The 13,119-nt window shown below is 35.7% G+C and overlaps 1 protein-coding gene across 1 annotated transcript in view; it reads left to right on the top strand.

Annotated features, from left to right (window-relative positions):
- The window catches only part of UBE2K (ubiquitin conjugating enzyme E2 K), a 44,410-nt gene that overhangs the window by 4,580 nt on the left and 26,711 nt on the right, over nt 1-13,119 (top strand). Inside the window, exon 2 of the mRNA XM_030238923.2 lies at nt 12,798-12,891. Within this exon, the coding sequence (XP_030094783.1) occupies nt 12,798-12,891 (94 nt within the window). The remainder of the gene's footprint in view (nt 1-12,797; nt 12,892-13,119) is intronic.

The raw sequence follows: 13,119 nt of genomic DNA, 5'->3' as shown, positions 1-13,119 counted from the left end.
ATTGGAAAGAAGATAAATCTCATGAGTTAAGATAAGAGCAGTTTAATAATTTAAATAAAGTAAAATATAGTAAAAATAATGGAAAGGGCGATTACAAAAAGAGGGAGAAGAATAAAGCTGGAGGAAGACAAAGGATGCCCAGTGCAATTGCTCACCACCTGTTGATCTGTTCCCAGCCCATCCCAGCAGCAATCAGCAGCTCCCAGCCAATCCCCCAGTTTCTATACTGAGTGTGACATTCTATGGGATGGAACATCCCTTTGGCCAGTTGACTCAGCTGTCCTGGCCATGCACCCTCCTGGCTTCCTTTTCCTGTGCTTGCTGGCAGAGCATGGGAAACTGTAAAGTCCTTGACTTAGAGTAAGCTGTACCCAGCAACATCAGTGTTGCTGGGTACAGTGTTATCAACATTATTCTCAGACTAAATCCAAAACCCAGCCCTGTATCAGCTACTAAGAAAAAAATTAACTATGTTCCAGCCAAAACCAGGACAAATGTGTGAAAAAAACTCAAGTGTGCTTAGTTGATTGAAAGGCATAAAGGTAAAAAAAGGTCTAACCATAAGAACATTTAAAATGTCATTATTATATTGGTACCAGTCTCTCAGAAGGCCTGCATATGATTAAAAAACTGTGTGGAGCTTAGGGCTGCTATGCAAAATGGAATATTAGTAGGCTGGAGAAATGAATGTCCTGGCAGGAACCTTTTGAAGCTCAGCTAAGGTAGGTGCCATGTGCTACACCTGGGAGGAAGTAACTCCATGCATCCATGTGTACAGTCGGGAGACTGACTGGAAACAAAGCAGTCTAGCAGGAAAAGAACTTCATGACCTAGTGAAAAGCGAGTTGAACGTGATGGTGGCAAAGAAGTCCAACCACATACTGGATTGCATTAGCAAGAATATAGTCAGTGAGTTGTGAGAAGTGATTCTTCACCTCTGTTCTGTGCTCAAGAAAACATGTACCATGTTCTGTGTTCAGATACATGCACGAATGAACTGAGCAGAAAATTGGTTAAGGGACTGGAGCACAAGATGTGTGAGAAGACAGTGAAAGAGTTGGTATTGTTGAGAGAACTATTGAGAGGGACATCTTCCTGTTATCTATAAATACCTGCTGACAGACTCCTGAGAAGAGCCAGACTTGTCTCAGAAGTGCATGGGAATATGGTAAGAGGTGGCAGACACAAGCTGGAACATGGGAAATTCTGACCAGACACTGGGGAAAAAAATTACAATGGTAGTAGTCAAAGATTTAAGCAGTGTGATCAGCAAGCTTGCAGAATCTCTGTGCTTGGAGTTGTTCAAAACTCAACAAATTCTTAAGCAACCTGCTCATATTGGACTTGCGTTGAGCAGGAGGTAGGGACTAGAAGCCACCCAGCTGTCTCTACCTGCATGATTACAAAATCTCTAGTATAACTTTTTTTTTAAATTACTGCTTCTGTTTGTCAAAGAAAACATAAAAGGGTTCCAACTCTGTCGCCACATCTGGTAAAACCTTTCCCTGTAAACAAATAGAAAAATTTTAAAGTAGAGCATTTCATTTTAGTTTAAAAGTTTTCACTATTCTATGACAAATTGAAGGCTGGGTTTTTCTGGTAGATGCAAGGCCATCAGGGTTTTTATGTTGAACAAGTTCTGGTTTGGAACCCTGAAAACATAACAAATACAAGATTTGTACTACTTCTTTAAGCTTAATTTCTCTGAAATGTGAAGATTATGTTAACTTTAAAATAGTTGTTTGTAAGATCTTTGGCACATTGCCAAAAATAATTTTGTCTGCTTTGATTTTAGCCATGCCTACAGTTTTAGGCAAGACAAGGTTTAGACCTGTTTCCTATAACTGCATAAAAAGAATAGTGAAACACCATTACTGTGCATCTTTGGTTTACTTAACCCTATCTGGGTTGCGGTTATATCTTCTTGTTTGTACTGGGAAATAATGGAGAATGGTTCTGTATGTCATCAAATGAGTTTGTCTATAAGTGGTGAGAAAACTGTTATTCTCACATCTGGGCTGATATTTCAGAATTATTTGGTTTATTTATAGTTAACACCCCTTACTTGAACCATATAGCTGTTTCTCAAGTTCTGTGAATATAATACCAGTGTACTTTTAGAATCAGTGTTATGTAGATGCTAATCAGTATTAGGAATACTACCTAAGTCTGTGATTTAAAATATACAATGCCAGCGATCATTTGACCATACCTATGAGTTTGCCACGTACTGGTAGTAGGAATATTTGTGCAGAGAAGGCTAGATCTATTGCTTTTTTCTGTGTCACTTGGTGACTTTTTTTATGTTATTGTGTATCCAGTTGGGTCCAGATTTCTAGTGAGTGGTCTACATATCAGTTGGCAGAAACTTAAAGATTTTGGGAGTAAGTGGAAAACAGAAAAACTTAAGTCTGTATTGGAGTCAGAGTCATTTGGTTGTTTTTGGTAATGTCATAAAAACCTGAGGAAGGAGAGCAGTCCTGGGTTACTGGAGTGCGTTAGTCAGTTTAGGATGAGGGGATAGACTGTAGCTGGTGATGGTACCCTCTGATAACAACCCTCTGAGGACCTAAAGCAGTGCTAAAAATTAGCCAATCCTTTATCATTTCCAGTCTTGCATTCATTCTTCTGTGCTTGTTTCCAGGAGTTCTTTTAATAGAAAGGAAGTGTACGAGTCCTAAGGTTAGTTCACTTTATGTAGTATGAGATTTAAATAAAGTTAACATTTTATCATAGTAAATTTGTGTAAGTATAAACTGCAAGAAAGTGCTGGTTAACAGTCCAGTGGTCTTTATTTTGCATTAAGCTAGTGCAAGTACTTAGAGTGGTTCTTAAATTATTTACCTGTTGAATGGTTTTTAGATTCCTAGATTCCATAATCCTAATAAGGACTGTTGTCATTATTATACTTCATCACTTTTACACTAATAATTGCTGCTGGTATTAAATTGAGAAAATGCTTTAGGTTAAAGTTTATTATTAAGATGCAGGCTATCTTTTTGTCTTTGACAAGGTAAGTAAAATTGCTGCTATTTAGATATAGAAAAGGAATCAATTTAGTTATTTTATGGCAAAGAGTAGGAATTTTGGCATATAATATTCTATATGGCACTCTAGGGATGTTTCACAGAATCACTGAATATTCTGAGTTGGATGTAGTCCACTTCTGCAGTCTTGACTTATCCAAAATTTTCCTTTGAGATTATATCAGTGTTAATATTTTTAATATTTGAGTTGGGAGCACTTGAATATGCTTGCCCTGAGTATTTAACAAAATAGTATCTGTACCATAAATAAAGTATCTCTGTGACTAGCAAAAATAACTTTCTTTGAATACCAGATCTGTGTTTGTTAATCTAGTATATTGCAACAGAATTCTGCTAAAGTAGTGGATTGCTCCTGTCTGTCCTTCAAACTGTCTGCACAGGAGGGAGATACTGTGAATGTCAATGGCTACAGAAGAAGCTTCATTCATTGTTATGCTTTATTGGACACTGTAAATTCAGGCCTGCAGTAAAACTCCACTTTGGCTGTGCCAGCATCTGAGGGAGCTAGGCTCATCATGAGTGCCATTCTTCTGTTGGATGGCTAATAAGGGCTGTCCTGTCTACTACCTTGTCACAAAACACGTAGGAAACTAGTTGAAGTTCATTATTTCATAATTTTTATTCATTATTAGCCAGTATGATCAACAGTTCAGATTGGAAAGACTAATGAAAGACTGTAAGTCTAGTTACTTTAAAAAAAAAAACAAGTTTAAGGTGACATGCCTTCAGATTCTAAATACATCTATAGTGTTTCAGGAAGGGAAGAAGAAACTCAAACCCACAAATACATTAGTCCATATTTTACTTAAACAGGTATTTTAGTTCAAGCTGAAAATATTTTACTTTTTATTTTTAGCTGAAAAGGAACTGTGAGGAGGTATTTTTGAGTTTTTGCTATGTTAGGATGTGTTAAAGTACCGGAGGCTGTGATGGAATAAGGTAGCATACATGAATGGAAATCATTGCGGCTGTGTTGTTTTCTTCAGAGCCTTCATGGTGTTTAGGTAAGCCCTTCCACTTAGGAATAAGGATGTCCATGTGGGAAGCTAGTACAGAAAAACTGTTCTTGAGCTATTTTCACTAGTCTTCAAGCTCTGAGACTGTGAGTGAATTAGCATAATCAATTTAAAATGAACTGAATCTTGTGATTCCTTTATATGTAGAATTGCTAACCTAAGTGGGGTAGATACATGGAATTTACTGCAGAGTCTGCATCAAATGGTTTTGTATGTTTATAAAATGGCTAATTCAAAGAATGGTTCAAAGTGATTATTAAAGCATGCTTTATCTGCAGGGTATTTCAGTTCTACTTCAAAAACAGAACCATGCATAAAAAGATAGGAAAAATGCATCTTTTCTTTGCAACCTTACTTTTCTGAAGGGAGCAGGAGTCCTTTGCACTATGCCCACACTGATGTTGAGTATCTTAGTAGGCTCAGATCACGTTTGGGTAACTCTTGCCCACAATTTATGCTCGGAGGTCTTGCATAGCTCGACATAGCTTTTGCGGGGGCCCTTAGAGGAGTACAGGAAAGTACATGTGCAGTTATGTACACACCTTTCATGGCACAGCTTTTCCAGTTTAACCACACTGTCCCTTAGTGAGACAAGCAATGACTGTGTAACTGCACTTAGGGCTTGTGCCAGAAGAGCTGTGTCAGTTACACCTCTGGTCTCCCTGACTGATGCAATGGTTTAGTCAGAAATAGTTTAGACAGACACTAGAGCTGAAGTTTCAGAATTCTTTTAACTAGTCCTAAGGCAGTTCCAGGAAGCAGTGTCACATTCCTCTTCCAGACTCGTCTCTTCTTCCTGCTTATGTGCTCCTTCTCTTACTTGCAGTGTTCAGTGGTGAATCAAATCAGGGGTTGGGTTAAAATGAAAGAACTGTCTTGCTAATATGTGCTTATTTCAGATGTTTGCTGCGCAGTTGTGTGAATGCTTACACAAAATCTTGTCCCCTCCTTGACATTAATTCTGCGATCAGAAGGGAAATAGGATCTTGCCCACTGTTAGGCTGGTTTAAGGCACTGTGGAAGTATAGTCTATTAAGTGTTTTGGTAGAGTGATGTTTTAACAGCTGAACATTAGCAGGAATGGGTATTTACCTACCTTAAATTTAAAAAATTCTACTGAAACTTTGTGGTGTTCCAGGTCTAACTCCTGAAAAATGAAGATGGTTTTAATATTTGAGATGTTTTGTGTTCTGATAGGAAAAGAATATCCCTCAGTATTGTTCTTGTATATTGTGATAAATATGAAAATTATATACTGTCTAATCACCAGTAATACAGAATTCACACAGTATTCATACTTGTAACTTCTTAGATACATTAAAATATGAGTTACTTATTAGTAACATAGTATTTTGATCAGCGAATGAAACAAATAGTATGTGAAAACAATGTCACCATTTTTACTAGCACAAATGTAACCCTAATATATGTTAATATGGAAGGATAAAATAGAATGTGCAATTTGTGAAATGTGAAAATGCATGACTGAAATTATTGATAGGTTTAAAGAACATGGAAGCATTTCAAGGAAATGTATTTCTTGGTGTTAACCCTTTCGTATCTAGAAAACTACTCTTTAATGTGCTTTTGACAGAAGTGTTTCTTCTCTTTGCCCTGCCCCAGGATTGTTTGTCTCTGGCATTGCTCTGTGCTTTGAAGGTCAGCAGTCGCTTGCTCTAGAATGCAGATGCGATCTGCTGATCTCAGCTGGTAGTGCAGCGTGTGTACTTCATAGCACTGTGGTAATTATGTGGCGTTTCTGCTTCTGTTAATAATAACAGGCTCAGGATATGCACTTGATTTTGGCTTTTAAACTAGAGTGAGTCTGAAGGAATATTTTGGAAGTATTGAACTATTCCCTCTTGCTTTGATAGCTCTTTGAGGGGGTGGCGGTGGGATTATAAAACTTTTTTTTTTTTTTGGTGAGTTGAATTTGCTGTTTTGCTGCATGACAGTGCACTGCACTTTGCTTCCTAGTTGAGTGACACCTCCTCCCTTTTTTATGTTTTCCCATTTCTTGTGAAAGAGGGAACTGAGTGGATGCAGTGTACTTACTCTGACCTACTCTGGGGTAGCAAGGGGGTTAAGAAAAGAGTGTTAGCTTGAAAAGAAGGGAGATGAGAGTCTGGTATTGACTTCTTAGCGGCTGAAGACACAAGCCTTTATTAGGAATCTTCCTTTCTGGCATGTCAGTGAAGGAGGGAGACCTGAACCATTTGGACTAAGTTCAGAATGGTACCTTAGCAAAAGAGCTTAAGAAAATAACAAGATAAATATTGCAAAGCAAAATTCCTTTAAATATTTATCCACAGATTTGCAAAGAGTTGGTAAATAGGATAAGAACAATGAACTTGGTTTTGTTTTTTTAATTTATTTAAATTATTGTTTTATGGAGTAAATTGCTGCTGAAATATTGGAAATTTTGCAGCTATGAATTTTTTTCAGCAATGAAATATTGCTAAAATTTTGCTCAAAACAAGTTGACTCAAGAGTACTTATGGCCTTGTTAAAAAATCATGTTATGGATTTCACTGGGATAGTCAAGTGATCTTTTTTTATAAGTCTGGTGAGATAATGTTCATGAGAGATTTTGATGTAGAATAAGACTGTTGTGTTGGAATATAAAATGGTTGGGAGGGTAAAAAGAGTTTAAAAGGCACTAGTAACTTCATAGTATAACAATTTAATTTTGGTAGCATGGCTTCAGATTAGAGTGGAGGATTTCTCACTTAATTAGCCTGCTAAATATTGAACTTTGTAATGTCAGTATAAAATGTTTGGATGTTCAAAAGTACCTACTTCACATTTGTAAATCATGGTTATAATAAAGTAGGTAAATTTTATTATATTTTAGGTAGGTTCAAAAGTGGTTATTGCCAGTTTACCTCATGGATGAATCAATAATTTTAAAATCTTGTTGGAAAGATAAAGAAGTAATTTTATTTTGTGTCTGTGATTGGGGAAACAATTAGTGATTGAAAACATTTGGCATATAGAAAACCTCCTTCACAAACTTTGTTCTTGGTTGAGAAAATTCCAGAGAAAGTTTTCAAGTTTATTCCTTAATCTTTGCTGAAATTTTTGCATGTATATTCTTTAAGATTTTTGTGACTTCCTTAAAACTCTTTCTTAATGTGTAATAGTCTTAAAGCCTTGAATGATTACAGAGTTTTAAAACGTAGCTGATTTTAATGCAATGTTTATATGCATCATTTATCACATATATGTCTTTTCAGGTTAGTTTTTTCTGGTTTAGTTTTGTTTATATATATACATATGCATTTCTAGAGTTTTCTGAGTTATCTTCTGTGAAACAAAGTAAATTAACAAAAAATAGTAGTACTTGATCCAATATAGAGTATGTATAAATAATTTTATAAGACCAGTAAAATCACAGACTGTAGGTAATTTATTCCTGTATGGAATAGCAGGGTTTTGTGATTTTGTTTGGTTTTGTTTGTTCTTTTTGTTGTCACTGTTGGAGGTTTTTTTTCCCCACATATAACGTAATTCAGAAGTAGCCACTAGGTTTTAAATACCAGATCTTATTCTGTTTAAGGTGATTATGTGTATGTTATTTTCTGTTTTTATAAATCCTATTTACCACCTTGACCCTTATACCCAAAGATACTTGAGTGGAATTTGCACATGGTGTCTAAATATATAAGGAGATACAGACAGACCTAGAACATGCAAATAACAGTTTGACACTACTTTATTGTTTTTAAAATAACATGCTGAAGTTATTAATATTGTCAATAAACATGATTTTCATTTTTAGTTTGGACACCAATAGTTAAAAACGCATTATGTTTGCTAATGGATGCATTTGTATTTCTGTAATCTATTATACAGGGATTGAGGTTCTAATGTGAGGATATTATCTTGGGGGTAGTAAGTAGAGCTGGTTGGTTCTAGGAAAACTTCACTCAAAACTTTTTTTGTATGTTGCCATCATCCAGTATTACGTTTATGATGTTTGGTAGCTGTGACTGACATGGAAATGTGAGGGATTTGTTTGGAGTTTGGGTTTGTTTGGGTTTTTTTGCTTCTACTCAAGAGAGTTCAACACATGTCAAGACTGCTGGCCATGTAATTAAAGAAAAATTAATTTGAACCATTCTGTCATTTTTAGCTCAGCCTACCAGTATCTGTCCATATTTCACCAGCTCTGATAATAGGTGTTTTTATGCTGATTGCTTGAGATTGACTCTCTGGTAGTCTCCTCATCAAAATAACTGAAGAATTTGGAGGCTTTTTTAGAAGACATAAAAAGTTCTGATGTAATTTTAATTCCTATTTCTAAAAAGCGATTTGCTCTACTTCAGTCTTTATGAAGTAGACTTACCCAGGATCAAACTTTGAATATATAATTTTCTTCTGCTTTCAGTAAATATAGTAAATAGTATTTTGTTTGTGAGAAATAAAATTTAGAAGAACAATGCAGTTTTTATTATCTTAATATGGTCTTTTGTGTTGATATGTAATGGTTTTGTCTGTTTATTTTATGTCAAGGAAAACACTGGATTTTTAAGAGTAGAGGTACTGGACTAGTGAAGAGGATAATAGGCCATGAAGAAATGAAAGAGGTTTCTAAAGGCAGGTTGAAGAAGAGAGAAGGAAATGGTATTGAAAGCTCAGGAAAAAGGTTGGATTTCCTGCAGAAAGCAGACAGGCCGTCAGAATGGGCAGGCCCTCCTTATAAAGGCCTGTCTATGGTGAGTAAGGAGAACAGAAGAGCTTGTTATCTGCTGAGAGTAATACTATAGAGTCCAGAGCTGCTCTCTAAAATGATTTTAGTCAAAGTGAAGATGTGTGTTTATCTCTTACCAGTGGCAGAACTTACTTCAAATTTTCTGGTGGAGTGGATTGTGTGTTCTTTGCAAGGAAGTTACTAAAACATAAAATTAGACAGTATAATTCTGGAAGTTTTTTTAAGAGGAAGCAGGTGAAGACAAAGTATTATTAGTCAATGGTTACTGTGATAAATATGATTAAGTGTCCTCTCTTTGGAAGATGCTCACAGAATGACGCTTCATGAAGGATTGATTCATTTGGGTTTCTTTTTAGAGATAAAGCTTTTAGTAGTGAATAAAAGAGCATAATAATTCTCTTTCCCAACTTGTCTGCATCATACTTTTAGTTTAGTTTCTTACGCTTGGGTTTAGTTTCCACAAGGCAGCATAAAATTAGTTAAGCAGGACTGTAGCATTGCAGAAAGAATCTTAGCAGTTGAGTTAGTCTAAAAGACTACAAATCTTTTGACTAAACCCTAGTGTGAATTAAAAAGAAAAATGGCTATGCATAATCCATCTAGACTATCAAGAAAAAAAGAGGGAATGGCATAATGGATTCCCTTGCATGATGCAAGGGAAAATTGTTGCATCAATTTTCCTTTCTCTCCGTCTTGTGTTCTGTTTGTTGTTTGGGATTTTTTTTTTGATCACTCTTGATCAAAATAATTTTCAGGTGTGGTAATGGAAAGTTCTGCTGGTGTTGGACTTGTAGATTTCTAGAAAAGGATTTTACTGATGGATTTCTGGGCACTGCATTGTTACAGACTTCAGCTTTGAAATTATGGAAATAAATTCTCTGAGTAATGGCATGGCTCATATTTCAGAAATTGCTAGCCCAGTGATTTTGTCAGTAAATTGTTACTGGATCTACGGGAGGTGATGCTGTTTTAGACTTGGTATGGAAGTGTATTCAGGTCTTTATAGAACTGCTTCTGGAAAATCAGCACAAGCTGATTCATAAATTCTGTGCTAAGGTTATTGGTGTTAGAGAATTTTTGAAGACCACTTTTTTTGGTAGAGGTGGAGGTGAGGATTTATTCTGTTAGAACTGCTAAAATTAAGTGATTTTATCCTACATGATCCTCATTAAAGAGAAATGTTGTAGGAAAACACTCCAGATTTAATTTGAATAATAATCACTTTGGTGCTGTTTCTCTAGGGATGAAGGATAAAGCAGTACTTGTCAAGGTGAAGCTGAGCTGAATCTTGAAAAGTGTCAGAATAACATGAAAAAGGGATCTTCAGCTATTTGAAGAAAAAATTATTTTGGTATATGGAGGACATGGTAAAATTTAAGCATAAATACAAAATTAAATTAATCCTGCAATAAAACAGTGCAGTATTGCCTGTTGTTTTTCCTTAAGGTGCTGTGCACAGCAAATAAGGGCATGAAGACAGCTACAGCTGTAATAATAGAAGCCGTCATCTCAAAGTGGGGAACCAGGATCACTGACTCTTGAAAGAAGCTGATCTTAGTGATAGACTGCGTGTTTGATTGCTTTTAAACAAATTTATGGAGTTGGAAAGGATTTGTTGTGAAAAACAGCTAGTGTGGTACTTATTGAAACTGAATATGAAGGAGAATATCCAGGCTGCTACAAGAGTGTGCAAGAGGTCACTGAAGAAAAGCAGAATGCTAAGTAGAAAATGAAGCAAGCTGCAGCATGGATTAACCATAGGTTGTATAATTCATCCTGTTTGCTATTAATACAGTCCTCTAAATGAAAAATTATTTTCAAAGGACAGGAACTCCCCCTGTCAAGGTGGAGCTTGCCAGCTGCTGTTGGCATAGGGAGAGCAGGAGAAGCTCAGCTGAGGTTTGAGTGACTGCAGTACCTGCACAGATAGTTACAGTGACTCACCTGTATTGGTTATTTAAAGTAGCTGCTTGGGAACGAAGAGTCCATGCACAGGGCCAGTACCTCTGACAAAGCACTGTGCAGTTGCTGGAGAGGACAAAAACTTCTGCAGGAATCCTTGCTGGGAGTCTTGTCACTTGATCTGAGCCTCGTGTCATGCTGCAATGAAAAAGACAGATTTCATCTTTGTTAGGTTGTGCTGGTTGTGATGTGTCTTCAGTCAGTGCAACAGAGTGCTCATGGCACAGATTCCGAGACATTGTCTAAAATTGTTTATGCAGGGCTGGTTAGGTGATCATGGGACATAGTAGAGAACCTTTTTTTAAAAAATCAGTTTGGTGAGATTAGAATTTCAGCTTATTTAAAGCAAAATTAAGTCTGGAAAATCAGTGTAAATGCCATATATTTTACAAGAGGAATAAATACTAGATACATGAAAAACTTGTTGAAGCTGGGAAACAATGCTGTCACAAGTGGAGATAAATAGATTGTAGCTTCTAATTGTACTTCAGAAAGCTTTTAAAAATTGTGAGGGGTTGGAACAAGCTGCCAGTTGGAAGCATGAGAGCAAAAAATTAAAAGCAATGTTGGAAAGCTTGCGAGAAGATATGTCACATAAGATCAAGTTTGAATTCAGAGAGGGAATTTTTTACAGTGCCTGGCTGTTGTGGAGAGCTGCAGCTGCTGCCTCATTTGTGTGAATTGAAAGGATTTCAAGTTCTAAATACAAATGTATGTAACTACAGATGTTAAAAGCTCCCAGTTCACTATTGGATTAATTTAGTGAATTAGGATTTTTTACATGGTGAAACTTTTACTTAATCTTTGATTTTTCTTTATATCTATGAACATCTCTTGTCAGAAGAAGCACTCTTTGTTTTGGTGGGACTGATTCAGTAGAACATTTGCTGGAAAGAAACAATTTCCCAGCTGTTGTCCAGAGACTTCTGTGTGCTTAATGGTTCATATCACTGATAGATTCAAGAACCAGCTCGTGTCACCCATCAGCTTTATATGACTTAATCCTTCTCTAGTAGCTGTCAGCAACCGAGGGTGAAAAGAAGCACAGCTGTATTGAACTAGAACTAGTTGGAACAATTTTCAAAGATCTGAAAAGATGCTCACAGTTCTTGCAAAAATTAACACAGGAATTAGGAAATCTGTATTGCAGTCAGTGAGCACAGTATGCAGAAGTAGCAGAATGGGAAAACCTGTAATTCCTTACCTTTGAAAATTTGATGGTACATCTTTCTAAAAGGAGATTGTGCTTTGCAACCGCCCCATTAAAAGTTACTGGCTGGGAGATTTATGGCTTTCACTAAGACTGCTCTCTGGACCTGGAAAGCAAGTTCAATGGAATGAGTAGTTCTGGATGAACGCTTCTGGACAATCTGTTTCTGGAAAACATATGTTTTCTCCAGTACCAAAATACAGTATTTTTATTTTGTAGAGAAGTTCATATGGGGTGTGAAAATGTTGAGGAGGTGACAATGAAATTCAAATGCATAAAGTAAATTGTATCTTAATATTAAATATTGTATCTAAATATTAAAGATATACATGATCTTAAGACTACAATATTCTGTTTAGATCATTGTAATGTTAAAAATGCTACTCTTTTTGGGGAAGTCTTTTCATGTTCCATTGAAAGTGACAAACATGTCTGTTTTGAAATAAATTGGTCTAAATATGAAAAGAACTGATGTGTAATTTGGTCAAATGTGTAATTTGGTCAATTAAATTTTATAGTTTAGATATGTAGAATTAATAGCTGATTTGAAAGATCATGGTCAATTTAAAATATAGTCAACTTTGAAGTACAATTTTAGATATATTGCTGGATTGCTTTGCATATTGTAGTGATGGCATAAATAGTATTGAAGTTTCTAATGCTTCACAAATAGTCTTTTTTTAATGAAGTAAAATTTCAACTGGAAGATAGCTATTAACTTTAGGTTACTATATTTTTAAGTGTTTACTTTAAAGTACTGTTCTAAAAATTTAAAACAGCATATTTGGGGGAAAATTTGTATGTGAAATGCTTACTTATGATTCTTTGTTTCTCTGTTTATTTTTAAGACGAGCAAAAATCAAATTAAAGTAGATCTTGTAGATGAGAATTTTACAGAATTAAGAGGAGAAATAGCAGGACCTCCGGACACACCATATGAAGGCAAGTAAAGTTTTTGTGTATGCAATCATTGTACATTTCAAGTCATGTGTCTTGAGATGCTTTGTTTGTAAAAATAATTGCAGCATAAAATGTAGAGGTACATGTTTTAAAATAGTCTGATTTTCTTTTTTTAAATACAGCTTAAAAAACTATTTCAGTTCAGCTTCTGTGTTGCTTGAGGAGAGATCTATTTGGCGGTAGGATAGACTATCCCATATCAAGGTTAAT

Source organism: Serinus canaria, chromosome 4 (genome assembly GCF_022539315.1).
Source record: "Serinus canaria isolate serCan28SL12 chromosome 4, serCan2020, whole genome shotgun sequence".
Taxonomy (NCBI): Eukaryota; Metazoa; Chordata; class Aves; order Passeriformes; family Fringillidae; genus Serinus; species Serinus canaria.
The sequence above is the reverse complement of the archived record's forward strand: the minus strand, read 5'-3'. Positions and strand labels throughout refer to the sequence as shown.